The 27,981-nt window shown below is 44.4% G+C and overlaps 1 protein-coding gene across 1 annotated transcript in view; it reads right to left on the reverse strand.

Moving 5' to 3' along the window:
- The window catches only part of CACNA1H (calcium voltage-gated channel subunit alpha1 H), an 84,106-nt gene that overhangs the window by 53,157 nt on the left and 2,968 nt on the right, over positions 1–27,981 (reverse strand). Inside the window, exon 2 of the mRNA XM_061994391.1 lies at positions 755–906. Coding sequence (XP_061850375.1) covers positions 755–906 — 152 coding nt within the window. The remainder of the gene's footprint in view (positions 1–754; positions 907–27,981) is intronic.

The raw sequence follows: 27,981 nt of genomic DNA on the forward strand, positions 1-27,981 counted from the left end.
CTGCATCACAACAATTAGTCACAAGCCTAGCCACAAAATGTGGATCACAATTTTGTACCAAGCTAATATCCAGAAAGATTCACATTTGTTGGGGTGGGTTGGAACGATCAGGCCACAGACTGGCCTTTGTTATGGGCCTCTGGTGCTCCTCACTTCTCCAAATCAAAGGGATGAGCCAAATGAAGCCACAAGCACTTATCATGGTTTACACCTTCTGTGTATCCCTTGACTTCTCTGCCTTGAATTACTGTTGAATGTGTGAATAGCATTGATAGAAAGAATACCAGAACAGAGAGGTGTTGCTCAAGTTTCTCACTTGCATGCTGTGACATCTCCAGTTTAGGTTGGGATAGTGTTTCCATGGGAGAGGACAGCACAACAGTGTCTTCTCTTACCCTCCTGTCTGCCCTATTCTGGCCTGAGTTATGCGTTAATTTGGGAGACAGAGCACACTGCTGGGATATGGACACTCAGTACTCCTTTCCCAAGCCCAGCCATTCTGTGCTTCAGTGGAAAATCAACCACAGTGCCAGATGTGTGGCGTAAATAGACTTTGTTCTCCATCTGCCAGGTCCATTTACTTTGGACAGATCTTCTAAGGAAAGGAATCTAAAAGGTCAGCATAATTACAGCACACTATAGCCAGCAAGCTCTGGATTAACACACATCACGTCATTCCTGTTCCCCATCCCACTCCCCAACTGGTCTGAGCCCTCGGCAGAAAAGCCACAGTGGAGAAAGAACTGGCAGTGACCTGATGACAACTATGATCCCATCAAAGATGTTGTATGGGTTCTTGATGTAGCCAAAGAGGCCAAAGGCAAGGAGTTTCAGGAGCATCTCCAGGGCAAACATGCTTGTGAAGACGATGTTACTGATCTCCAAGGCGTTGGTCAACTCGTCCGGCTACAGGGCAAAAAAAGCAACATGGTCAAACACATACACAGCAGAAATGGCTAAAGGCTGGTATGTTCCTTCCACTCTGGGACTTGTGCTAATGATGCACAAATGCTACATATTTCTGTGTTCCTTCTGGAGAGCTATGAAGGCAGGTAAGTGTCTGAGGAGAACAGCAGACAAGCTTCACGGACAGTCCCTGTGAGTCTTACTAGAAACACAGAATCCCAGCCCATTTCTGAAGCAGCTGCAGAACAACTGTGCAGAACAACATAGGCCCAAAAAATTAAAGCCATGCAAAGGAGAAGGCTTGCTCACTTTTGCAAGGTACAAATATCCAGGTGAATAGCTAGTATGAATTGTAAAGCTTCTCTTTGGACTTGCATTGGTCAGGCTGTTTTCATTGCACTAACCCCAGCAGAGCTTTACTGCTTTACTGCTATACCCAAAGCAGAAGCATTGTCAATACAGTGTAGCTCTATTCATATACCAACAAAGCACTTTCTTGCAGACATCTCTTAAGAGAATTAGGAAACAAATACCAGTGAAAGTCAGCAAGATCAATTGCTTTATCTCCGTTGAGATATCTACCTCTGTTTGGAAGTTGTCCCCCAAAAAAAACAAGATGATTTTTCCTTCTGAAGTCCTGGTTAGCAAAGTCCGGTAGATTTTGTTAAAATGGCAGCAGTGCAACCCTAGGCGTCAGGATTCCCTCCAGGATCAGTAGGGGTTTCTCTGAGTGTATGAGACTGCATGCAACTTAAAATCCAAGAAGTAATTTGTCCATTCCCCTCCTCTGTCATCAGCACCGGATTACCTTGGGCTACAGTCTTGCTTTTTCAAAAAGAGCCTTGGATGTTCCTTTCCTGGTAAGTGTAGCAAAGTCTGCCCAGCACCCAGGCTCAAAAACCATCACAGCAGGAACAGAGGCAAAAGGTGGGATTGGGTTTGCTCACTTACTCTGCAGCATCAGGCTCTGCAATGCGCATTTCTAATGCTAAAGGCCTGTTCCTTTGCAAAAGAAAATGAGCCCTTTTCATTTCCTCAGCATAATAATGTCTAGAAAAAGGTTATTTTCATATCTGACTCATCTCCTGACTGATAATAGCTTGCTTTATTCCTCATCCATCATTAGACACCATGTCAAAAGTTGGCAGTTTCTTGGGGATGTTGTTGCACTATTTGAGGCTCCAAAGGAAGAAGGCCATTGTAATACTGTGACATAGCCACATTTAACACCACAATCTACAGGCTCAATCCTTGGCAATTGAATGAGAGTGTGAAATAGTTAACTTGAATGCAGGAAGAGCCCACACATCCTCTACTATAGGCAGCCAGAGTCTGTGGGCTGCTAATGAACCATCATTCATAAGCTAAATTACTTTATGCAACAGAATGTTGTGGGAGAATAGCGGAAGATTGTCAAGTGACCTGAAGTTTAGGTGTTGAAAAACACATAGATCATACTAATTGTTGTTTGGCCTTGGGTGCTCCACAAGTAGAACATCTGTGTTTAGATAACATAGGCCTGAGACAGACTTAGAGGCACCCTGTGGAACATGCTTAAGATTCCTGGCCAGTTGTGGTAAACTATGCCGTGAGAACTCCTGAAATACAGGTGCAAACAGCAGGTTCATTGATCCTCTAGCATGGATCCTGCTCCGGGGTGCCTATGTTCCTGCTTGTGTGCCTCTGTCTGTGTACTGCTTCAGGGATCCCCTGGTTGGCAAGGTAACAAAAATAAATTTACTCTTTGCATTTCATCCATGGTTTTGTGGTTGTTTCTGTGCTCTGTCTGTGCCAGCTCACACACATGTCTTTTGCTCAACCATTTATACAGGAGAAAAGGCACTAAGAGCCTCGTTTATCATGATTATAATCCACATACATTAATTGCTAAGGGTCACGAGGGGAATAACTGAACCATTTTCAGTTCTTTAGTCTCCAGCAAGGGGTGACCCAGATGGCTGCACAGTGCACCTGAAGAGCAGGATCACTGGGCTGCCTTACTCACACCTTCCTTGCTGCAGGGATGATAATATCCTCCTTACTATTGACCAGCACTCACCCCATCCCAAGGATGCCAAAAATAGGCAAAGATCTTCCCTTTGCAATGAAAAAGCTGAAGAAAAGGGCTGCTCAAGGATGGCATCCAACCAGCTCCCCATCAGAGACTTGAGCCTGAAATAGCCCTGCGGGCTCGCAGGCGCCTGTCCTGCTGTAGGCCGCAGCAGTGACAAGACACCACACTCGCAGCATCCCCAAGCAGTTTGTCAGGAACAATGCATGGCTGGCACGTTCGGTCTGCCCTCAGCTGGGGTTATACAAGGGCATTCTTAACAAGAAGCAAAATAACTTGCACAATTTTTGTGTCCTTCCAGGCCACAGAGTGAGGGCTCCTTGGGGCAGGGTGTTAGTGGCAGGCCAAGGATAGCTCGCTAATGTGTTGAGGCTGGGAAATTAATGACACAGTCATCAGTAAGGAAGTTGCAGCTTGGCCAGCTTTGAAGGGATTTGGGTTGTTCTGCAGCATTTTTTGCTGGGAAACATAAAGAATCTGCCCACTGCTACCTATGGTACCTTGCAGTCTGCAACACAGCAGCAGTCTCGTCTGCTAAAGTCAAACTTAGTTCTGTGTTCTCCAACTTCATGTTGCTGTTACCAGATGTGCAGTTAAAAGTCATAGTTTTATCATAAAAATTGGGATACGTGTGATCATTTCAAAATCCCTAATCCTGGCCTTATGCAAATATAGTAAGAAAATATCACTAGTCACTACTAAAAAGCCAGTATCCAACTTGAAAAGTCTAAAATGAAAAAAAATCTACCCTCAGGCAAATCACAGAATAGTGGGAGTTGGAAGGGAGCTCTAGAGATCATACAGTACAATCTCCCTGCTCAAGCAGGTCCACCTAGATCAGGTCACTCAGGAACACATTCAGGTGGGTTTTGAAAAATTCCAGAGAAGGAGACTTCACAACCTCCCTGGGCAGCCTGTGCCAGTGTTCCATCACCCTTAGAGTAAAGCTTTCCTTAAGTTGAAGTGGAACTTTCTGTGTTCCAGCTTTTGTCCATTACTCCTAGTCCTATCACCAGACACTACAGAAAAGTGTTGCCCCACCCTCTTGACATCCTCCTTTTAATTACTTGTAAATATTAATGAGGTTTCCCCCTCAGTCTCCTCCAGGCTCAACAGCTCCAGATTCTGCAGCCTTTCCTCAAAAGAAAGATGCTCCAGTCTCCTTACCAGCCCTGCACTGGACTCTCCCCAGAACTTCTTTGTCCCTCTTGAGCTGGGAAGCCCAGAACTGGACACAAGACTCCAGAGGAGGCCTCACCAGGGCAGAGTAGAGGGGGAGCAGAACCTCCTTTGACCTGCTGGCCACACTCTTCTTGATGCATCCCAGGATGCCATTGGCCTTCTTGGCCATGAGGGCACATTGCTGGCTCATGGTCAGTTTATTGTCGACCAGCACTCCCAGGTTTCTCTCTGCAGAGCTGCTCTCCAGCAGGTCAATCCCCAGCCTGTACTGGTGCATGGGGCTGTTCCTTCCCCAGGTGCAGGACTCTGCACTTACCCTTGTTGAACCTCATGAGGTTCCTCTCTGCCCAACTCTCAAGCCAGTCGCGATCCCACTGAATGGCAGCACAGCCTTCAGGGGAATCAGCCAGTCCTCCCAGTTTGGTGTCATCAGGGAACTTGCTGAGGGTACACTCTGTCCCCTCATCTAGGTCACTGATGAAGATGCTGAAAAAAACTGGCCTCAGAACCTATCCCTGTGAAATCCCACTGGTCACAGGCCTCCCAACTTACTTTGCTCTGTTGATCACCACCCTCCGGGCTCTGTCATTCAGCTAGTTCTCGATCCACCTCACCTTCTACTCATTCAACCTACACTGCCTGAGCTTTCTTATGAGGATGTAATGGGAAACAGTGTCAAAAGCCTTGTCGAAGTTAAGGTAGATGATATCCACTGCTTCCTCCCTTCATCTAGCCAGCCGGTTATACTCTCATAGAAGAGGGGGTTTAAGTTGTTATTCTTTAAAATCTCATTTTAGAAGCCAATCCCAAGATTTTTCTGTTGCCTATTAGGTGTGTGGATTTGTAATCAGTTAATTTGCTGATATCATTTCCTGAATTGATTTGCCAATGTCCTTTGACAATTTTATGTCCTTATTGCTTTGTCTCCAGTGCCATAGCTTTTGCTTCATATATGAATTCAGATACTGCAAGAGAAAAGCTTCAGCCATTCAAGGCAGAAGAGAGAAGGTATGAGGATGAGGGAAAGGAGAGGACAAGGTGGCCCAGATGAGATCATCAAGAGCTGTGATGAGGAGCTGATCCAGTAGACCAAGGTTACAGCGACAAGGTTGCCTGGACAAGGTTGCTGGATGGCACACTAACACTGCAAAGCCAATCAGGCTTCAGACAGGAGATCTTTGTTATCCTTTAATGATCATATTTGGTGTGAGGCAGAACTAATTTGATAACAAGGACTGTTGTAACATGAGACATTTGGAGCACAGTCCTGCAGTGACACAGAGGCAGCACCCACTGGGGAAAGACAAGGATAGATAGCCCTGCAGCCTGGCTAAGCTGCTGGTGTGAGCTTTTGTATTATTAGAGTGGAAGCTGAACAGCAGATGAGCCAAGCATTCAGTGATACTGCCTTCAAATACAATTACCTTCTTTCAATACCAACTGGGGCCTAGGAAACAGCCTGCCATAGATATTTTTATGGTTTATCAAATTGTTTGTTGCTTAGAACTCAATTGATCTCCCACTTCTCTCACTGTCTGATGAGCAAAGACCTAGGAGGAGGGTCAAGACACTTGAAAGTCAAGATGGATTTGGCCATTCCCCTGGAGTCAGCCACTAGGAGACACTGTTGTTTTGTTCAAGTTTAAGCCAACCCCAGAGTAGAATTTTTTTCCAGGAGCCTTTTTCTCTGGGAAAAACAAGATGCTGATTTGCTAAAAACAAAACTTTTCATGGCAAGGATTATTTTTGTCAAACTTCCTGGCTGGGAGAAAATGAAGTTGCAACAAAGCTTTAAAATTGCTGCAATGCCTTGTTTTGAACTTCTCAGAAAAGGAAATGTAAGGCTTTTTGCTTGCAGTGTGGTTGTGTCAAAAAATGCAACTTCCTTTCTAACAAGGAATGGTTAACAAAAAAAGGTTGGCATCAAAATGATGAACTTCCAACTGAATAGTTCTAAAGTGGTATATTTTGCTTTTCGACAGATACTTTGTAAACCTTAACAAGTCTGATAGGAGAAACTACTTGCCCACCATAGGGTTCCAAACTGCATGAGTGAAAACTTCCATCTGCAAACAACAGTGAGAGAGCATGACCCCTCATCAGCTTTGGATATCTCCTCATCTTTTGCTGCTGCCATGATTTAACTTGGTCCAGGCTTTCAGAAACAGGTCAGGTCAAATGGAGCATGCTCAAATTGCACCAGATGGCATTGCATGAGTCTACAAAATGTTCAGGAATTCACATGATGGATGCAATGTGGGAGATGGTAGGCAGTGCTGTCCTTCTAGCATGAGGGTCCACAGTGGAGGCTGGAATGGGAACTGCCATGCTGGAGAGAATCAGCAAAAATGAGCACAGAGGGTGGTTTAACCCACAGGTCCCACTGGAAGTTTCCAGGAAACATTCAAAAAAGGTTCAGATCTGAGTAAAATTATTACAGATTTCATATCTGCAGGACTGTTTCCCACCATTCAAAAGAAGGCTAGGAACTGTATGGGATCAATTTGTAAGAGCTCAGCATCCTTGAATATGAGTTAGCCTTGACTCTAGGCAAAACACGTCCCAGGAAAACATAACCACCTCTGCTCACTTTGAAGGCTGTATTTATGCTGCAAAATACTTCAGTGATTCAAACCCCTGTTTTTATTAACGACAAACCTCAAACGTTTCAGCAGTTCATTCTGAGTTCACATAAACAGACAAAAAAATCCTCTTCTAAATAGTTTGGGTCTGAAAACCTTAGAAGACTAGTCTCTGAGAATCTGACACTTCTGATTCTGGCAAGATGCAGCACATCCCCAAAGCCTTCCTGGAACTGGGAGAAATACGATAAATAGAGAAACCAATAATGGACAAGTTATTGATGTCCCCAACTAGCAGAGGAAGAAGAATAGGAATAGGACTGTGTAGCCTCAGATTCTCTTTGTGCACTAAATTACTGCAGTTCTGAAGAGAAGACACTATATTTTTGCGTCTCTCTTTTTCCTCTCGTCATCTTCTACCTTATCTCTTTTGATTGCTGCATCCACAACCACCTATTTTACATAGCTGAGATTCAGTCACCAGCAGGAATGCACCATGCCTTGGCTGGGGCATCTGTTTTGTTCTGATACTGAGTAGAAATAATCATACCTACATGGCAGCAGAGAAAAGGACCTGGTCCCTCCTGCTGAATAAACAGGGAAGGAAGTTTCCAGAATAAAAGATGTGCTTTTGCTTCAGAAATCCACCCCCAAGCCCAAAGCAGCCGTTCAACTCCTCCTGAACAGGCAGAGCTGAGGCTGGCAGAGACGCAGAGGAGTGGTAAACAAATCCAGAACATTTAGTCTCATAAACATCCTTTGCACTTGTGTTTTCTCTAGTCCTGGGCCTAAAGCTGTCAATGGGATTTTGAGCACTTGTTTATGTTGGCTTTTCTGATTTATATTTTTAAGTTTTGGTCTGCAGAGACTCTGACCAGGAAGAGGAGACACAATGAACTGTCAGTTTGAGTTTTGCTTCCGGACACTCTGTATTCTCTCTCTTTGGCCCATTTTTGAGAGACTGTTTCCAATTACCAGTTATTCCATTGTAACAGATTTCAGCTATCTGAATTCTCTGTTATCATCCCCATTTCACAGAATTAAACCCCAAAGGGAATACACAAGAGAGGCAAGGTGCAGAGGAGAAGGCATTCAGGCTAACTACAATGAGGTGGAAGAGGGAGGGAAAATCTAAGGCACACATATTTTGAGATTAATAAAGCCAAACCATAGCAATTAGTGCAATACTGGATAACAGATACACAGGTGACACTTAACAGCCTTGATCTTGATGTCACCAGCTGCTAAAAGGAGACAGTCTCTAAAAACCATGTACAGGGATACCAGCCACAGTGCAATTCCTCTCCTCTCACAGTGGAGTGTTTCATTTTTTTATCTCATAACCGATATCTATGTTCACTCATCCGAGAGAAGAATCAAGACACCACAACCAGCCACCCTCTGGGGTCCAGCCCTGCCACAAGATCTGCAAGGCAGAAGGAAGCCCTTTGCACTCCTCAGCAAGCTTGTTGATGACACCAAACTGGCACGACTGGCATCAGGAGGCTGTGCTGCCATTCAGCAAGGGAGGTTGTGAAGTCTCCTCTGGAGGTTTCTAAACCTGCCTGAATACATTCCTGTGCCCGCTGATGGAGGGGAACCTGCTTTAGCAAGGGGTTGGGCTGGATGATATCTAGAGGTTTCTTCCAGTCCTTACCATTCTGTGATTCTGTGATCTCCAGTGCACATTGACTGCAGAGCAGACAGTGGTACTTGAGTTGTTTTTACTCTATGGAGGGAGCCATACAGCTTCCTTCATAACTAATCTATTTAACTGATGGATTACTGGGCTCCATATTACATTTTTAGGGTTTACGTGCCACTGTGAAAGCAATTGTGAGATGAAAGCCAGTTTTCTGAGACAGATTAAAGCGATGGTTTGGGAGGGATTAGGCTTTTATAATACAAAATATTGTTCAAAAATTGTGGAAAATAGCTTAAATGAGTTTGAAGCACTGGCACCACAGGAGGGGAGCAAACCAATGAAATTGCTTAAGAGGGCTCAGAATTACAAAATATGCCTCTTTTTATTAAAAAAATCCTAGAACATGTGTGGAATGTGTGTGTCATACTCATAATACAGGCAGTCTCCCACTGTGCTAGGCAGTGAGCATCAGGCTGAAACTCTGGGCTCATGTGCTTTCTGAATATAGGATGGATAAAATATTGCATGGGGCTGTTGGTGGCTGGCTTTAGCCCATCAAGAAAGTGCAGAAATCTCTAACCCTCAGCCCATCTCTTTTCTTTCCTCTCTTTGGAGGTGAGTGGCTTACCACTGAGTGGCTTTCCTCTCTTTGGAGGTGAGTCCCCGTGGCACCCGGTGGTCCCCTCCTTCCCACGTACTACAGCTCACCTGCCTCCAGAGTAATCCCCAAATCTTCCCACTCTTAAAAGCTCAGACTTTGTATTTCAAACCCTCAGCTGTGTTTCCTGCACACTCATGCCTTTGAAACTTAGATCAAATGCCAATTTTTTGCCTACATCCTTTTCCTACAGCAAGTCAAACTAAAGAGGAGGTCTGGTCTCCCCAGGTAGACTCTGCTCTTGGACCAGGAGCTAACAGTCACATCACAGATATTTTGCTACAGAGCATATTTTGGCCAAAAACCAGGAAGACATGGGCAGCATTAGCCCTCCTGGGCACAAGTTCAGACTCCTTTGAAGTCACCCCAGCAACCGGACATGGCATGGGACAGGCCTAAACTGAAGTTTCTAAATGCTTAATGGACCATATAGGAGAATCTGTCACCTTGAGCACCCCTGAGGCTATTAATTATTTAACCTGTCCAAAACAATGTAATCAGGCATTCAGCATGTGAGTGCGTGCTCTGTGTGCCAGCATCTCAGGGCTGCTCTCTTCCCTCAGTCACAGTGCATATTTATCACTCAGGCAGAGGAACTTTATCCTGTTTACCCAAAACATGGGGACTCTACACGTCTGGGACAAGAACAGCCTGAATATCACTGTAGATTTACACTGGGATGCAGAAACGATGCAGTTAGAGGGTCCTGTGTGTCCCTCCCCAAGCTCTTGCCCAGCCTATGCAGAGGCTGAGCAATGGTGACTGCACTACTGAAGACAATGGCCTGAAACCCCAGCAAATGAACAGCTCAAGGCAGACAGCAAATTTCATACCTGAATAAAAGCAAGAGTGATTAGGCTCACGTGCTTTGGGAGTGTCTGCAGGCTCTGTCAAAGGGCAGCCTTGGCTAAAGTGGAACGCATTTCACACACCAGTAACGAAACATTAGCACATAGTGTGGCTAAACTGCAACAACAAATGCCAACATCCCTGGCCCAGAAATGGGTGGAGGAGGAAGGCTGTCACATCTTACAAGCAGGGACTCAGTGCTGCAGCAATTATACACAGCAGAGACAAAGTTGCCCTACACCCTACACATGCAAGGTGCATGCTCAATTTTATTTACAGATATTTTATTCTAACACCTCAGGAGCACGTTGGGAAAAGGTCCTCTTTGAGGGAGTTTAAAGAGCCAGAAGCTTGCAGTTGAAGCAGAGAACGGTCAGGGAATGTAAGTGACATCTCAGAAGATTGCTAACAAATGTGGAGGCTACATTTGACCTTTATTTTTCTCCCTCTTTTTTTTTTTGCTTGTCAAAGACCAAACAGAGTAATTCTGATATTTCTAAGGTAAATAAACAAAACCCGAAACCAACCAACCAACCAAAAAAACCCCAAGCAATTTAAGGCATGGCTTCTTTCCTCCTCTGCATTCCCTGCCCTTAAAAAAACCCCAAGAATAACACAAACGTGCCTTTCAATTTCTGCATTTGAAAATATTTCCTTTGTAAACTATTTTGATGTAGTTTCTTTACTACAACATAGGACTCTTTCTTAAAATCAACTTCAAAACAGTTTAGTCAATCTAGACTATGGTTCCAACCACTGAAATTGCCTTGCATTTGTATGATATAGCTTCTCCTAACAGGAGAAAAACAGTTCGAATGGTGCTTTCCCATGCACATTAGCACAGTTGAAAGTTATTTGTGCTCTTTGGCCTTTGGAAAGGGACCAGGAACTTGAACCAGGATGCTCCAGCTCCTAGAAGACTGACCTGGTCACCAAGATGTTTGCAATTCTGAGGTGCTTTCTGCCCTGCATTTGACAGTCAGACACTACAGCCTCTCATCAAAAGCCTGTCTCAGGAAGGGTTCAGCTGTCATTAACATCTCCACTAAAAGCTGTGGCTTTGATCAGTTTGTGCTTTCTGCTGAAAAAAAAATGTTCCACTGAGAGATTTTCAAATGAGCTCTACTTAAAAGTAGACTGAAAACAGAAGGAAAGAGAGATCTCTTCCTCATGCCTACTGATGAATGTTCACTCTGTGGCTTTGGAATTAAAAATGGAGAATTTATTCTCTCAGTCACCTCTACTCTCAGGTTTTATGCCTTCCTCTAAATGGGATCCTTCATGTGGAGCGATAACAGTTTAATTGAAGATAGCCTATGGTAATTTTTCTTCCTTTCAATTGACCTACTTGATCTCCTAATGCTCTGTGGAATTGCTTTTACCTCTCTGCTCTGTGACAGGAAAGTCACTGCTAATAATTACGTACCCAGCTGCATATGCCTAGCCAAATGCAAAACGCACTGCTCTGTTCTGGAGCTGCAAATAAGGCATCGGTGGAGGAATGGAGCAAGCTGTATACAAGTGTGATGTACTCTGGCACTATCAAAAAAAGCCAGTAGAGTTAATGTTATCCAGCAACGACCATACACCAAAGTCATACACTCTCTGGGATTTCTGTGTGAATCCTTCAAGTTCACTTGGTGTTAACTCCTTGCCGGAAGTGTTTTCTACACTTCTGTCTCTTGCAACAAGAGCTATAGATCAGAAAGTTTATTCTCTGGGATAATCAACTCCACTGCAGCTTCTTTAGGAAGCTTCCCAGGCAGAAGGTCCCACATGGCACAACATATTTGCAGTATTACTTTCCCATTTCTCAGCTTCATTCAGCAAAATGCAATTTCATTTCAAGTGGCATAAATGCCAAGCTGGATTATATCAATTGCTGTCTTCTCCACCCTCAGGAGGAAAGAATCTGGGCAATCTGAAATGCTATCAGCAGTAGCATACTACTGTTTTTGAAAAGTAGGCCAATCAGCTGGATTATACCTTGATGGAGGATCACTTGGTCTGACAGATGGCTGAAAAAAAAAAAAGCCTTAAAAAAACCCCCAAACCCTATAAAATAACCCTCTCCAAACAAGGCCAGAAGTGCTCAGGTCTAGTTGTTAAACAAGAAGTCACAGGAGGAAGGAGCCAGCTCTCTGGGTAATAACCAAGGATGAATGCCTCCAGCAATACAGCAAGAACACTGCAATAGCTCACCTGGGAAGAGACACTCAAGTGTGGACTCTATGAAGTGTCAGTACTAATACACTGATCAGTTTCATAGAAAAAGAAGAAAAATGGAAATATGCCTGAGCTGAGGACAGTGAATCCCTAATCATGCCTCCAGTGCTGGGCACAAGCAAGGAAGCGCCTGTTCAGACTGGAGTCAAGAGGATCACCCTTCACTCCCAGTAGTGCTGTGACTGGAACATCATTCAGCAGTACACAAGACAGCACATGTCCCACAGGGCATGAGGAGATGCTTCTGGCAACTTGCTATTGTTTCAGAAATTGACCTGTTTCTTGTACTCCTTCCCTCTTGCCTCAAGCAGCTGTTAATATGAACAGGCTTCTCTTCACAAGCTGACTGCTATCCCACCCCACACAGGCTTAGTTCCTTTAAGAGCCTCTGGCAAAAATCCAAGGAAATTATACAGAGTGAATCATTCCCATCCATATGCTGGTGGAGTCCTTCAAAGAACCAGCAGATCTGTGAGGCGTGACATCTCCTAGCGAGGCCTATGTTGACTCCCATCCAATATATTTGGCTTATCTCTTGCCATAAAAAAATTAGACTTGCACAAGGAATTATATTCACACAGTTCTTGCCTATTTCTGTGATTTCAAACCTTTTTGGTCTTGACTACTATCTGTGCTGAAGTCAACAACAAATGGTCAAAAATCATCAGCCCAATGCCTGAAGTCAGCTTTGCTGGCTAATCACAAAGCATGCATTTAGAAAACAACAGCAGCAATGCATTGTTCATATTGATTAATTGTCTTTTTTTCTTCTATTTTTTTATGTTTAGGCTGAAAATATCTTGTATTCCACACAATTAATTAGGAAGAACTAGGATCTACATTTTACTTTTAGATGTAAATTGAGTCACAAGATTTCAACTGCTGGAAAGTCTCAGAAAACACATGTAGCATTGTGAGACATACTATGAAAGGATAGACAGAAAGAAATTGAAATATGCTATAGTCCCTTTCAGATAAAAAATGAACACAGAGGCCCTACCTTGAGGAGTCTGCACAAGAAATGAAGGTTAATGCTGATTTTATTTGCTAAAACCTTGCAGACAAACTACAAGTGCATATTTCTGACTGTGCACAAAGGTTATACATTGCCCATTGCAGGTGGCTCTGACCACGTCCGTTAAAAGTTACAGGAGCATGAACACTGAGAGAACAAAGAACTGTTTCCCAAATCTGACTGTACTGCAAGAGACACTTTTAGTGATGATTATATGATCTTTATCCACATGCAAGCAACAGACTTGCTCTCTGATAACTGAGAGATCAAAGGCCTTTGGGTTGTCATTAGCAGGCAAACTCAATAGAAGTTGTTTACTTCATCCATGCTAATGGCCCTGGAAATATTTAATCAAAAAATGGACATACTCTATTACTGCCAAGATGATTCAGAATGGACCACTTCAATCTATTTTGTCTAACCATTACTCATCCCCTTGCTAATAGACCTTTATGGAGAGTCCCTTCGAAAAACGCACATTCGTGATTTGTGGGCTGTGTACTGGTATTAGGAGATGAGGCACATCAAGAAAACATGACAGAGGACTGCTGACGGGAAGAAGATAGGGAACGTGTTTAGTCTATATCTGTCAAAGACCTTGACTTCATCATCTTTTAAGCCCAAGAAGATGAAGCTGAAGTGGCCTGATGGGGAAATATGTTCAAGGAGAGGATAATACTTCAGAAAAAATTGAGCAATCTGCTGTAATTGACCTCTTGAGTGCTAAGTGGAAGAAGGAAAGACAGAAGGAGGTTAGGAGATCTTTTTGGAGGTTCAAGGATCTTGAGGTAGAAGAAAGCAAAAATGTTGGGCGGACATCAATAGAAAATGTAGTGGTGTGTCTTACACAATGGTAGGGTGTTGCCTACTTGAACCTCCATTCTTGGGTCACCAAAAGAAGGTTCAGTGTCTAAAACAAGATGCCAAATGTCAGGACTCCCAGATTCTTCTCCTAACTCCTAGACTAATGTATAGTCTGTCATGTAGCCCTTTACACATATAAGACATTTGGGCACAAGCAGTTCTTAGAATCATAGAATGGTAGGGGTTGGAAGGGACCTTTAGAGACCATCTAGTCCAATCCCCCTGCAGAAGCAGGTTCACCTAGATCAGGTCACACAGGAACATGTCCAGGCGGGTCTTGAAGACCTCCAAGGAAGGAGACTCCACAACCCCTCTGGGCAGCCTGTGCCAGGGCTCCCTCACCTGAACAGTGAAATAGTTTTTTCTTATGTTTAAGTGGAACTTTTTGTGTTCCAGCTTCATCCCATTACCCCTTGTCCTGTTGCTAGCTACAATAGAAAAAAGGGATGTCCCAACCTCCTGACACCCACCTTTTAGATATTTGTAAATGTTAATAAGATCTCCCCTCAGTCTCCTCCAGACTAAACAGCCCCAGTTCCTGCAGCCTTTCCTCGTATGAAAGATGTTCCATTCCCCTGATCATCTTGGTGGCCCTGCGCTGGACTCTCTCCAGCACTTCCCTGTCCCTCTTGAACTGAGGAGCCCAGAACTGGACACAGGACTTCAGATGAGGCCTCACCAGGGCAGAATAGAGGGGAAGCAGGGCAGAGTAGAGTTCTTCATGGCCTTCCCTTTGGGATGTGAAGAGACTTTCAGTAACCAAGGACGCTGACCTTCTGAGGTTGTCTTAAGAAACCACTTAAAATCCTGCTACAGGAAGAGTTGATCCTGGCTTAAAGCAAGAGGATGGACCAGGTGAGTTCAGCTCTTTCTACTGTGATTTTTGTGACACTGGACTGAAAATATTCCTTGGGTTCTTAGGATCCAAGCTGTTTCTATGATGGATAGCTACATCTTACAATTATTTCATAAGCTTATGAAGCCAAGGGACATCCCGTGGGAACCACACAGCTGGGGGAACCTCCAGCCCTTTTGTCCTCCAAGACCGGATTGCAATTGGAACAGACAAAGCTTTGATACAGTTTCTTTGCATCTTCCAGAAACACTCGTGAAGAGCTAAAGATTCACAAACTTCATCAACGTGGAAATGATTATCTGCAAATCCACATCTGTAATACAGGCAGCAACTCCTCTCTGCTTTGCGTCAAAGATAGGCTAGGAGCCATGAGAACAAATTCAGGGCAAATCCACCTTTCCTCCCCTCTAGCAAACTTAAAGCAACTTAAACAATTGTTACTAGCTTATTTTTGTCCCTGATAACACAATGCTGAGAGCAGCCCTGGGTGCTCTAGCCTGCAGCCAAAGCAGGCAGATGGGAACTTTAGAGCTGCCACGCTGTTCTTGCAAGAGAATTATGGATACATTCTTCTTAGCCACAAGCATCAGACTAAAGTGGCAATTAAAACCATCTGCAATGATCAAAAAGAAAAAGACAAAAAGGTACAAAACTAGAGTCTGTTTATTTTCCCCCTCTACTCTGACCTGATGAGGCCACATCTGCAGTACTGCATCCAGTTTTGGGTTCCCTATTTCAAGAGAGACGGGGAATTGCTGGAAAAAGCCCAGCGAAGGGCTACCAAGATGATGAGGGGACTGGAATATCTCTCTTAATGAAGAAAAGCTGAGACCTGTAAGGGTGAGGGAGCCCTGGCACTGGCTGCCCAGGAAGGTTGTGGAAATTCCTTCTCTGGAGATTTTCAAAACTTTCCTGGATGCCTTCCTGTGAGACCTGATCTACATGGACCTGCTTTAGCAGTGGGGTTGGACTGGATGTTCTCTAGAGATCTTCTTTTTTCTGTGGTGGCCAGTGACAGGATAATCAGCAAAAGCTGCAACACAGGAAATTCCACTTAAACACCAGCAAAAACTTCTTTGCTGTTCAGGTAAGGGAGTCCTGGCACAGGTTGCCCAGGGAGGGTGTGGAATCTCCTTCTCTGGAGGTTTCCAAACCTGTCTGGATGTGTTTCCGTGCACCCTGATAGAGGTGAATCTGCTTTAGCAGGGGGCTGGACTGGATGATCTCTAGAGATCCCTTCCAACCCCTACCATTCTGGAATTCTGTGACTTGCCAGCAGTCTGCAGCATGTGCTATTATGACTAGCAAGGAAGGCTTCAGGGTCCTGATCCTTCAGGCGTGTCTTTGATAACAGCCTGAATCAGAGCATGCAAGCAGTGGTGAGCAACACACCACCATTTCTGCTGGAGACAAGGGGCGTGAACTGCTCCCAGGAGCTCATTGCCCATTTCAGCTTTTGAGTGTGTGCAATACAGGCATTCAAACTTAGAAATTTAAAAATAACAGCTACAATCACCATCATCCGTCTTGCTCCCTGAGACAACAGCAATTTGTTTTGCTAAGGAAAAAAAAGACAAAGGGGATCAGAAAGGAACTACCAGACAGAGCTGCCCTTCAGTAGAGTTGCATCAGTGGCAAGGTGTGCAAAGTGAAAGCTTAGAATTACAGAATGTGAGCACAAACCAGCAGGAGAGCTCAGTGACTCCTGTTCGTCCTCACATCAGCTGTTTATATCTTACAGATAGCTATTGGATTTTCACCTGGCAGAATTCCTCGATTTCACTGACCTGCCACTGAGTTTTGAGATGGCCCACTGCTTTCACCCTTTCACCTTCTTGACAAAAAACCCCAATGAGATGAAACGATATTGAACTACCACCAATATTCAGAGATGAACAAGTAACAAAATTCACAGAAAATAACTGTGCTGGCTTTGCAACGTGCTTCTCTTGTAGTATCTATTTCTAATATTGGGGAAAGAACACAAAAATATGGAAAACAGGACTTAAAAATGACGAGGTGACCTTCCACTGCATTTTTCTCGTTTCCTTTCATGAAATATGGAACACTCCCTGGATCTGCAGCATGTTCCTATTGTTAGGGGAAAAAAATGATTTGGAAAAAAAAAGTTTAGTCATTCTGATCTTATATAATGAAATAAAAGCACTGCTAAAATAATGAAATCCAATTATATTTGCCTTATTAACAGTAGTACTAATTAAAATTTTTGTAATTCACTACTACTACAAGGCTGCAGTGCCAAGCTGCAGATGTAGGACTGCTGAACACCTGAGAGTAGAGACTCTCCTCAAGCTGGTGGAGTGGATGTATTTGGTTTTAGAGGCTGTTAGTTCAGCTTTAGTGCGTCGGGCAAAGGGGACTGTTATGCCAATACTAATTACACTACTAATGGCAACAATAATACCACCTCTCAAATCATCAGCACTGATGCCACAAAACACCAAAGGATGCAATTTTGTGCTGCTGTCATTTCAAGGGGAGCTGTGAGGCAGAGAAAAGCAAAGGTAAATGAGGCAGCACACGCCTCCTGATTTAGCACTTTGCAGCAATTTCTCTACAGATGTTGCTTGGATCAGCTGAAGGGCCAGGCTGTTCTTTCCCTTCCTCCTCCCACGACACCAGGCCATGCCTGGCCCTTGTGTTCTGTGCAGGCCACACTGTCCTCTGTGCTGCCTTGCCACAATGTCCTCACCCTGATCTCACATCGTGTGCAAGGAACCACATCAGGAGAAGCCCTCCAGGCAGAGGAAAAAGGCTCTGGCTCGGTGCATTGCTTGCTCCCCCAGGCAGCTCTTGACCACTGACCTGCACGGCTTTACCAACTAACTGCCCACATCATGCATTCCCCTGGGGAAAATGTCAGATAGTGACAGCTCAGACAACTGAAAAAGGAGATTTCATTTGGAACCTTCCTCCATGCCACATTCAAGGTTTCGTTTTGGCAGTTTTTCACATCCCTGCTGTGGCTCTGACTGGCAGAAGTGATGCTTCTCCCACAGCAAGGCCATGAGGAATGGCTGTGCAGGAAGGAATGCTTCAACCAGACCTCACGGCTACACCGGCAGCACCAGGGCTTTGATCCCGCTCCCTGCCCTGGGAGCAGTGCCAACTACCTCCTGCTGAAGAGGCAACCTCATGAATAAGTCAAATTGATCCATATCCTCCAAACAGATAAATCAGTTCTCATATGTTGCCTATTTTGTAAGTTTCGTTTGTTTTTTTTTTTTTTTACAGAGTAAGAGCGAAAGAATTTAGATGCAATCTCCAATGTAGTGGCTTTAATGAACTAGTAAAGCTACAACCATCATGTGCGAACAGCCCTTGAGAAACCAAGTGAGCTCACAAATGTTTCTGCCCTGATGGAAATCCCCTTTCCAAAGGGATGGATCACAGGGAAAGCTGTCAAATTGTTTTATTTCTTAGTCCCCAAATGTATTGAGGGGTAGGATACACAGCAGATCTCAAGCAATTATTTGCTAAACATCAGGACTTGGTCAAATGCTCTTGCTTCAGAAGGTGGCAAGGGTTTCCATGGCAATGAGCTATTGCCTTGGTGACCATGGTCCTGGAATAGTGCTGCTGAACCACAGCGACCTTTGGACATCAGAGCACAACAAGGAGTTTCCTCCTTTGCTATCTCATGCTGGCTTTTTCATTTCAGAGTTCAGTCACATCTAAAAGTTGCCTTAGGTGGTTGTGCTAGAGACAGAAAAGCAGGAATTACTACAGAGAAGCATCCTCTGTTCATCCCTGCCTCTCTGGTACCCAACCCAGAACTAACTTCTCTATCAGTCAGGTGCAAACCAATCCTGGGTCCAATCCTGGCTATTCCTGAGCAACGCTGAGTCTCTATAAACTAGAAAATTAAGCAGAAGAGCCTCGGGACTTCATTAGCCTGGACTTCAAAAGCACATTGATCTATTTGCATTTAAACCTTTTAAGAGAGGTCAAAATGATAGGCAGTTGTGTTAACAAGGTGAAGAAGTGAGCTTGCACATTAAAAAGCAGCTTTGCACCTAAACAGGTATCCTCTTAGGCAAGAAATTTACTGAGATTTCTGTGGAAGAACAAAAAATGTGTCTCCAAACAATCTTCAGATGAACTTTGTGCTTCATCTTGGGTCATATAGCAGAAAATTGTTACATCTCTGCCTTGAGAACTTGTGCTTTCCTTCTCAAATTCAACATTGAAACACACACTCCTTCCAAATGACTGGCAGCCCAGAACCTGATCAAAATGAACCACTACATTAGCTTCTTTTTAAATTTGCACAAACCCTACACTCTGCAACTATAAAGTGGTTTCTATGGAGATGCTAAAAAAAATGGAACAGCACCTTCTGGGTGCTGAATTCGGCACAACAAAAACTTGGGTGAGCAGCAAACCCTGGGTGAGAGGAGTGTGAAGAGAGAATTAGAGACCCAAAATACAACTGCTTACTGAGAGCTGCAGATAAAGGGGGTAAGTTACTGCCTTGGCTTACAGGTGTTAACCAAACTGACACACTGCATCAAGTATCACAGAGTTTGATGAAGTGCAGGCAATAGGGCATTAATACAGGAGAGGACAGCTTGCGCTCTATCTCCTTAATCTGTAAAAGCTGGGTAACTGAGTACAAATCTTGCAACTTCCTACACAGCCTATTTCAGAGTCTTAGAAACAAAAACAACACACAACAGGAAGGATGTGATTACTAGAAATATGTCTGAACTCTCCCACATCCCAGCCCCATCAATCTTGATGGCTTCACCACTTGCATTGTTAAGACAGAGCTTCCACATCCCATCCTCATGGTCTGGTGCCCAGCTCCCTCAATACCCATGCTAGGTTCCACTTTGGCTCTGCTCTGCCTTTCCCAGGCACTGAGGACATAGAAAGGCCCACAGGCATGGCTGAAATGTCACATCTCGTGTTGACACAACTACCTTGTGGCACATAGAACTCACACCGAGGTGCAGTGACCCTAAAGAGACACAGTCATGAGCCCTAACAGACCTTCTATACCAAGTACACTATTCCCAGGTATGTTTGATACTTCTCAGACCAAGGTTTTGTTTAAACAAAGGCCATTTTTTGGTCTTATTTAAACAAACCTCTGTCAAAATCATCCAGCCAGGGATTGAAATTCCAGACTGTTCACAGGCAGTTATGAATAAGGAAGCATAAAGAAACAGTGCAAATGTGGTGGGGTGGGACTGAATGGCATAGTGTGCCCTTGCTCTTTGCACTGAGAGGTACAGTACACCTCTTCCTTCAGACATGGCAGTTAGGACATCTGTTTTTAAGTGAATATACAATATATGGTATGGAGCATTGTCTACTTCATGGTGAGTAGTCACTCCTGGGATTTGAACATATGGTTGCATCAAGTCTCACTAGTGACAACGTGATTCTTCAACTATTAAACCATCCCCTCAGGCTCTGTATACTGTACTCTCTGTGTATATTGTACAAGGGAAAAGAATTTGATTTGGGGTTTTGAGAATTTCAAACAAGAATATACAATTAGAAAAGTATTTGCTTCAGATGATGATAAATAACCCTGGACTGGAGAATCTCTGAAAATATCTGTTCTTCACTCTGGTGTGATGAAACAAAGTCTTCTGCAGTGCTGTTTTACATGCTTTCCTGAGAGCCCAAACTTGTTAACCTTCATTTCACTGCATGTTTTCAAAGAAGTGACAGCTGCAGCCATAAATACAGCATTCAGATTTCATGCTATAGTTAAAAAAACCCAAATGGATATGAAACCCTCTGCTATTACAACACTGACTAGCAAGGGGGAAAAAGGAGTGGGAGGAAATCCATACCATTAAATCCTTTCTGAAATACAAAAGAACCTCTGCAAACTCAGGTAGAAAACATCTCTACTATCAGCTGCAGGGTTTGTCGGTCTTAGCCTGCCTGTCCATCAGTCACAGGTTAAACTTAGTTTCAGGAAGAGGGAGAATCTGTGCATGAGAAAGGAAAGAGCAGAGGCACGTCCTCAGTCATCAAACTCCCTGCACTACAGCAAGCGAGTGATTTGTGTTACTTTTTGGGGCTCTCTGTATATACTGCTGCTCTGGCAGTAGGAAGGGAGAGATGTAAATAACATCACCTCAGCCTGAACCTTAGGAGCTCCCAGTGGCACTCTAAAGGCGGGAAGCTAGGGGAAGAAGAGTGGGGAACAAGAAGAGGAATGGCAATGCTCTTTTGGATCTTTGAGAAGAGTTTTGGTGGGTTATGTTGTCCTTAGCTCTAGGGACTTTCAGAGGCATTTGCAGCTCCTCATAGACTGGGATTTCTGGCATTTAGTCCTCCTGCACTTCCACGCTCTGCATTTCAGTCCCTTGTACTTTGGCACACTTATCAGCTGGTACCTGCCAGTACTCCAACGTACCATATTAGCAGTTCTGCTTTAAAGACATTCAAGATGCCGATCTCTTATTTTGGCAGCTTCAAGAGACCTTAGCACAAGTGAGAGATCTTCTGCATTATGGCCCCCATAACACAGGCCATTTGCAAGGAGATAATTGCCCAGCAACCCACACTGCTTTCAGACTCTCTAGCTGAACCGAATTTACACAAATGATTTTAAACTGTTTGCACTACTAGGCAGCAGTGACTGGGGATGAATAATGCTGACAGGGTTGATGTTTTGTCTCTGAATCCTTCACAAACAAAAAGAAAACTCTGTTTCTCTCCCATATCGAGCAGCTTCCTGTGGTTTGATTTATTTCCTCTTACTGATTGGATCTGAGGTAGGTTGGAGCTGTGAAGCTTCTGCCTAGGCTCTGGATAGCTCTGAGAGCAAGGTGCACCTGGGGAATACAGAGCCAGGACTCTTTTCCCCTGGTCCCATCACCAAGCTCCAGGTAGGGCTCCTTGGAGCAGCCAGCACGCTCAGGCTTCATAAACCACCTCAGCCCAAACTAACTTTAAAGCACAGACAAGTCCATGTATAGTCATGCCAAGAGTCAGAAAACTACAAGATCCATCTGTCTGCAGCAAAGTCAATTCCCTTTGGAGCACATAAAATAAATAAAACAGTTCTCTTTATGCTGCTTTCTCCAGGGGCACCGTAGTAAGAAGTTTTGGATTTGCCAGTGCATGGGACAAGGGCAGGACATAAGGTATTAATTTACACAGGCATCAGGCAGGAGAGAAAACTCCTGAGAAATGCCTTCACTGGGGGAAAGAAGCCAAGCAGTCTTCCTGTCTCATCCTCCTTGGTGTCAGATTCCCTGCTCCAGCAAGCTTTACCACTGATGCTACAAGGCCTGTGCACAGAGTGTTTTTCCCAAATTGGGAGTCAGGCTGTAAACCAGACAGGGCAAACAAAAATAGAGCTTTGAAAGAATGCATGCAGGCATGCCAAATCTCCCTCATTTTTGAGTAAGAGGCTCCCTCCTTTCAGATGCAGCTTTCTGTCCCCACCTCTCAAAATAATTTTTAAAAAGCATCCTGATCTTGTAACAAAAGATCCAGAAGGTTTCAAGAACATATTTAAAGCTTCATTCATAATTCTGGAAAAACCTCACTGTCATAGCTGAAGAACTCCAGTTAAAATCTAAGGAAAATTCATGACTTGGGTTGACAGTAGCTGCAACATACCTGTTTATTTCCTTGCAGCGGTGGTTCTTCTCTATTGTAAGAAGCTAGGTTGCTGCCCTGAGCATCTTTAATCCTGTTTGCTGATGTGGATAGCCAGCTCTGTCTCTCATCTCCAACGTATCCATAGAAGGAGGGAGAACTTTCAGACTAAGCTGCCATCAGGTGTGGCATGACTGTCTTTTATACATCTAACATCTCAGCTAAATCTATTTTTAAGCCTTTCTGTGTTTTCTAGCTCTACAGAGACAACAATCACCCACAGGGAGTACTTGGAAACGCATGAAAGTATTAAATTAAACATGACTATTTCCTTTGCCTCCTAACAGTTGGGAACCATCAATCTATAGCCAACATTAATCCATGGCACAGCACCATCCTCTTATCTGCATATTCCCATGTGTTACACTCCTGTTGCATTTGGCTGGAATTTGAGCTGTAAACTCAGTTTAACTAGAGTCTACCTGCAACCCCAAGGCATAAAAACTGGTGCCAGAAGAGGTGCAGTGCTCTGATCCCATTCCCACAGCTACTATTACTTGTAATAACATTGAGCAGGCCCCAGGAGCCTCACATGTCAGGGTGATGTAACCAGAACAAAATGCAATCCTTGCCACACGAAATAAAAAAAAAAAAATCAATGACAACAAATAAATGCAGACAGAGCAGGGAAGTGTAAGGAAACAAAGAAACGGCTTTGGCTAACATGGGAGGTGGTGTTCCTGGTAGACTAGCTGTTGCATACTCTCCAGAGCTCGTGAGACAATCCAACACACTCCTTGCCTCTCACCACTCCAGGTCATGTTCTTCTCCAAGCCCTGCCAACAGTGCCTGAGCACATTTTCCAGACTCCATTGGTTGTTTTGGCTGTCTCAGTGTTTTGCATTTTCTTCTCTACTAACCTTGCTCTTGTCACTGCAGTTCAGCTGCCTTTCATGGAGGCAGTTGGAAGGATGGCAAACTGCTGCCATGTGCAGTACCAAAGCCATGTGGGCTGCTCAGAGGGACCTGGCTGAGGCTCTGCATGTTGCCTGCAGGCACCATGTCATCTCTGGAGCCACTGATCACAGCTGTCAAGAACCAGACACTGGAGCTCTTCTTCAAACTTACATCTTGTCATCACTCAGGCAAGGGACTCCCAGGTATGCCTGCTCTGGAGCATGCTCACCCCAAGGCCTGCTTACCTGATCAAAGCCAACCTCCCTCTCACCAAACCCACTCCCAGATGAAAAGCATTCAGCTGACAGCCGGCAGGCAGGCACAGACTCAATGCTTTGTGAAAGCCACCTTCTCCATTACAGGCCTCTTCTAAGCGTAGTTTCCCTTTGCAGAAAGTGAACACGCCGCTGCCCAGCTGTGCAAGCCTCCCTGCCTAGGGCACATTACAGCCATTGTCAGCATAACATTTAAAGCTGGCTGCCAATGGCTGTGATTTACACACATATTTTGTGGTGAAATGCAGCTGGCAAGTGCACTCTGCTTTCATTCTTGGGGCTATATTACATTTGGTTTATTTTACCTGCCAGTTGAAATGCAAACAATCTGTCTGTATTCTATATATAATCAGCCGTTGCCATCACGTGTGTTTGTGAAGCGTGAGGCTTTCATGGATTCAGCCTCAGAAATCTTGCAGGGCACCACAACTGTCCTATCTGACTCACTGCATGACCCAGATGGAAGAAACACATCTGGTGGGTCCTGTACACAATGGCTACACAATGTGGGTCTGTTACTGGTGCTGTGAAGATCTCCAGTCTCTGTGCAACAGCTTATGCCGGACAGCTTGTTACTATCACCTGCTTAAGAAGTCTGTCATCTTGGCTGAGAGCAGATGTGATTTATATGGCCAGTCCCTCACCACAGAGAACAACTAATGGCATAAGCGAGGGGAAGGAACTGAAGCATTGGTGGTGGTAAAAATGTGCCTATAGTTCCATGGGGAATATCCTAATATTATTCCCTAGGCTAATGAGCACATCTACAGGAACCAGATCAGACTGTAAACTCCCTTCACCATGACTAGCTCTGTTGTTCTCTGTGCTCTCTCCTGACTGCTCAGTATGTCAGCACTTGAATGAGTTATTGCACTCAGTTTCTGCACTGGAGAGGTGCTGTTCCTGTCTGGTAGGAGGCAGAGGAATGGAAGGCTCTCTAGTACGCTTTCCCTTATATAGTAAAAAAAAATATACCACGAACATACAATCCAACAGAAGGAAAACAGAGAAGTGGAGGAGTCACTTATATTACAGGGGAGAGGAGAGAGAAGGCTCCATGAGCACCACTCACAATAGGCTCCCGTGGAAGGCCACGATTTACAGTCTTTGCCATGACAGCTGCTAAGGTCCAGCAGGCAGTGATCTGGCCCTGAGCTGAGGCGCCTGGATTTTAACTGCAAACATTTGCCACCTGTTCATACCATCTCACCTCTGATCTTTGATTCTCTCTAACATGGGAATGACAACTTGCCAGGTGTAAATGCTCCACATATGAGCTGCCGCTGGCTCTGATCAGAAGCCTTGCAGCATGAACTGTGCAGAGGGGATGCCCAAACTAACAACTGCCCAAATCAACAAACCAAAAAGAGTTTGTTAATGTCCTGACAGAGTGTCTGTCTGCAGAGAGGAGAGCCTGAATAAAGGTGGCCTGGTAAGCACTGAGAAGCTGGTACGATCTTGGGACAGAAAAGATGATGAGAAACATCCCTCTCTTCCCCAAGGTCATCAGACAAAGACCTCTTCTTCCTTCCTGTGAGGTGGAGACAGAATTCAGGTTATCACAATTTATTTGTTGAATAACCCAAACTTCTGTTACCCTGCTAAGGAAATCCAGCATGTGTTCCCAATTGACACAGCTTCTCTACCAAACCAACACTTGGGGAAAGCTGCTCACTTACTGCTGGGACCTTGGATAGGCAGCAGGGAAAGGACAGTTTGGCGTGTAGCTGACAAAGCCCAAACACATAAACCAAAAGACTTCTAAGGGCAGAACTAATATCACATCATTTATGCAATAAGCACAAACACATTGGGCTGAATTTTCACATCCTGGGTTGGGGGAATCTGTTTGCTTCAAGTCCAGACAGTGTGTGGGTTCTTAAAACTGGATCATGCAAAAAGTTGGAAGAGTGAACAAGTTTTGCTAGTGGAAAGTGAGAATTTCAGATCAGGGCAACATTTTGTTAACTCACAACTCAAAAGGAATTCAAGCAATTTGCATCAAACAATGCTGATTCTCCTCTGCTCTCTGAGTAAGTGCTGAACATTCCAGGCCAAACCAATTTTTCAAGCCAAAATTGACAATGCTAAAATAAAACATCAATAGAGAAGCTAGTTGGTACCTGAAATCACACAGAATTACTTTACTGCAGAATAATAAAATGTGCTACTCAAACCCAATACTTTTCTCACATTGATAAGTAATGTATCACTGAGTGCCCACCAAGGTCAGCTCCAACCTACTCCAAAGACAGCTGCTCTGAACAAAACATGCCACGGATGAGGGATCAGAAAAGCAATTAAAAGCTCTTTGAACAGCAATAGCTTGGAACAAATACTAATTCGTACTTCTCTTCTGAGAAGTGAATATAAAATAGCATTTCTAGTGCTATTTGATGTAAATGGAGCCTTTTATGCAGAATCATTACGAGTATCAACAGTAAATTCCTCTGGGAAGCCAAGTGAGGGTCTCTCCTCACAACTTAAATTAGAGGTTCTCATGGATTAATTCAGAGCTTGCCCTTCTGCAGAGGTAAACCCAGCATCTCTCTTGGACAGATGAACAGCATCCTGTCCTTGGACAACTGGGAAGCTGGGAATCCAGGCAGACCGAAGAAGTAGCAGGTTATTTCTTCCCACCAGTCAGTGAAACACATAGAGGGACTAACTCTGGGACAAAAAGTATCAGCTTTCAGTGGTAGAAACGTACTTGGAAACACAGCTCCTGGAACAGGACTTCCCTGTGCCAGGTATCTCTTCCCACCATCCCAAAGGCACGGCAGAGGTCATTCTTTTGGAAGGCACAGCTCCTGTTTGGTTGCTGCAGTGCCATGGCACGTTCTCAGATACTCTGGAGAACTGTCAGCTGCACTCAGGGCAGAACAAAATCATCCAGTGCATTGAAATTGCCTGGAAGATTAATGCAAGGACTGTCGCCTTCTTTGTACTTGGCTTTCCTTAACTGTGGGAGTGCTTATTCGTGCTGGAGATAGACAAATAAATAAATAAAGCACGAGAGGTCAGGAAAAAAGAACAACAACAAAAAAAAGAACTTCAAGCCAGCCAATTAACCTTTGAAATACAAGTTGTGCTGCTGCTAACTAACAGCATCCTGTAACCTCCTAATTACCAACCTACAAATCATCAGTACAACGTGGTGCTTGGAGACGGAGCTGGTTGTTGACCTCATGGATACGCTGTGAGGGGACTGGAGTCCCAAAGAAACTCATTTCCCATCCTCAGCAGCCTCCTGCTACCCGGATCTCCCACTGCAAACCGTCTGTGCTGCCACAAAATTGTCAATCTGCCACTGAGAATAGCACGGATGCTAAAGGCCAGCTCTGTGCAAAGCAGTTCTGGCATCTCCTCATCTTTCCCATGAGTCAGTTAGCTGCTACAGAGGTAGCCCTTAGCCACTGGACAGGATTCTTGCCTAAAAGGGTGTAACGTGGGCTATGAGCATTAAATGGGGTAGTGCCAGGCAAAAGCAGTCAGAATAACTGAGTGAGCAGACTGCTGGGAGCTTCAAATTCCCACAAAAAACTCATATTGTTGGAATACATAAAAACTCATGTCCCTGAGAGGACTGGGATAAAGACAAGCCTCATTCATCTGGAGGCAGCAGTTGGGTCTGTGGCAGTCCAGGAACAGATCACCTTCCTGTCTTGTCAAAGGGTGCTACACAGCACACATGCCCCCATGCCCTGTGGCTACGATATGATCCAGTAGTAAAGCCCACCGAGTTTTGCCTCCAGCCTGGCACCTTGTAACCTTGATTTCCTCACCCAGAAGCTGTGGACAATAATGCTGGATCGCCTCAAGAGGGCTCTGTGAGACTTCTCTGCAGAGCACTGCTATGTCCCGGGATGAAAGGCAAGACGACACATCGAGGACTAGGACGTACTGCTCTATCTTCCGTGCCATATGTTGTTCAGTCCCCTCCACCCCTCCCACACACATAGAGGACTGATGCTTTGGCTTTGAATAGCATTATGAAATAAAAATGTATATGGTGTGTCCATCTATTTGCAAAGCCAGTGGTGACTGTGAAGTCTGAGAATCCAGAAAAGAAAAGCAAGCAGCCACTAATGATTTTTTATAAAAGGGATTGGACATTTCCTTATAGAGAGAGTTGGAGAGGGCTTCTCTGTGGCTGCTGCACCGATTGCTGCCCAGTTTGATAAAACACATCAATGGCTGAAAAAAAAAAGTGGCAAGACTCAAGCCCAGAAGACCTGCTTAAGCTATCCCACTGAGAGCAAATATCTCTATGGTAGGTGATGTTTTTGCAGGCCCAGG

The sequence above is a fragment of the Colius striatus genome, chromosome 3 (genome assembly GCF_028858725.1).
Source record: "Colius striatus isolate bColStr4 chromosome 3, bColStr4.1.hap1, whole genome shotgun sequence".
NCBI lineage: Eukaryota > Metazoa > Chordata > Aves > Coliiformes > Coliidae > Colius > Colius striatus.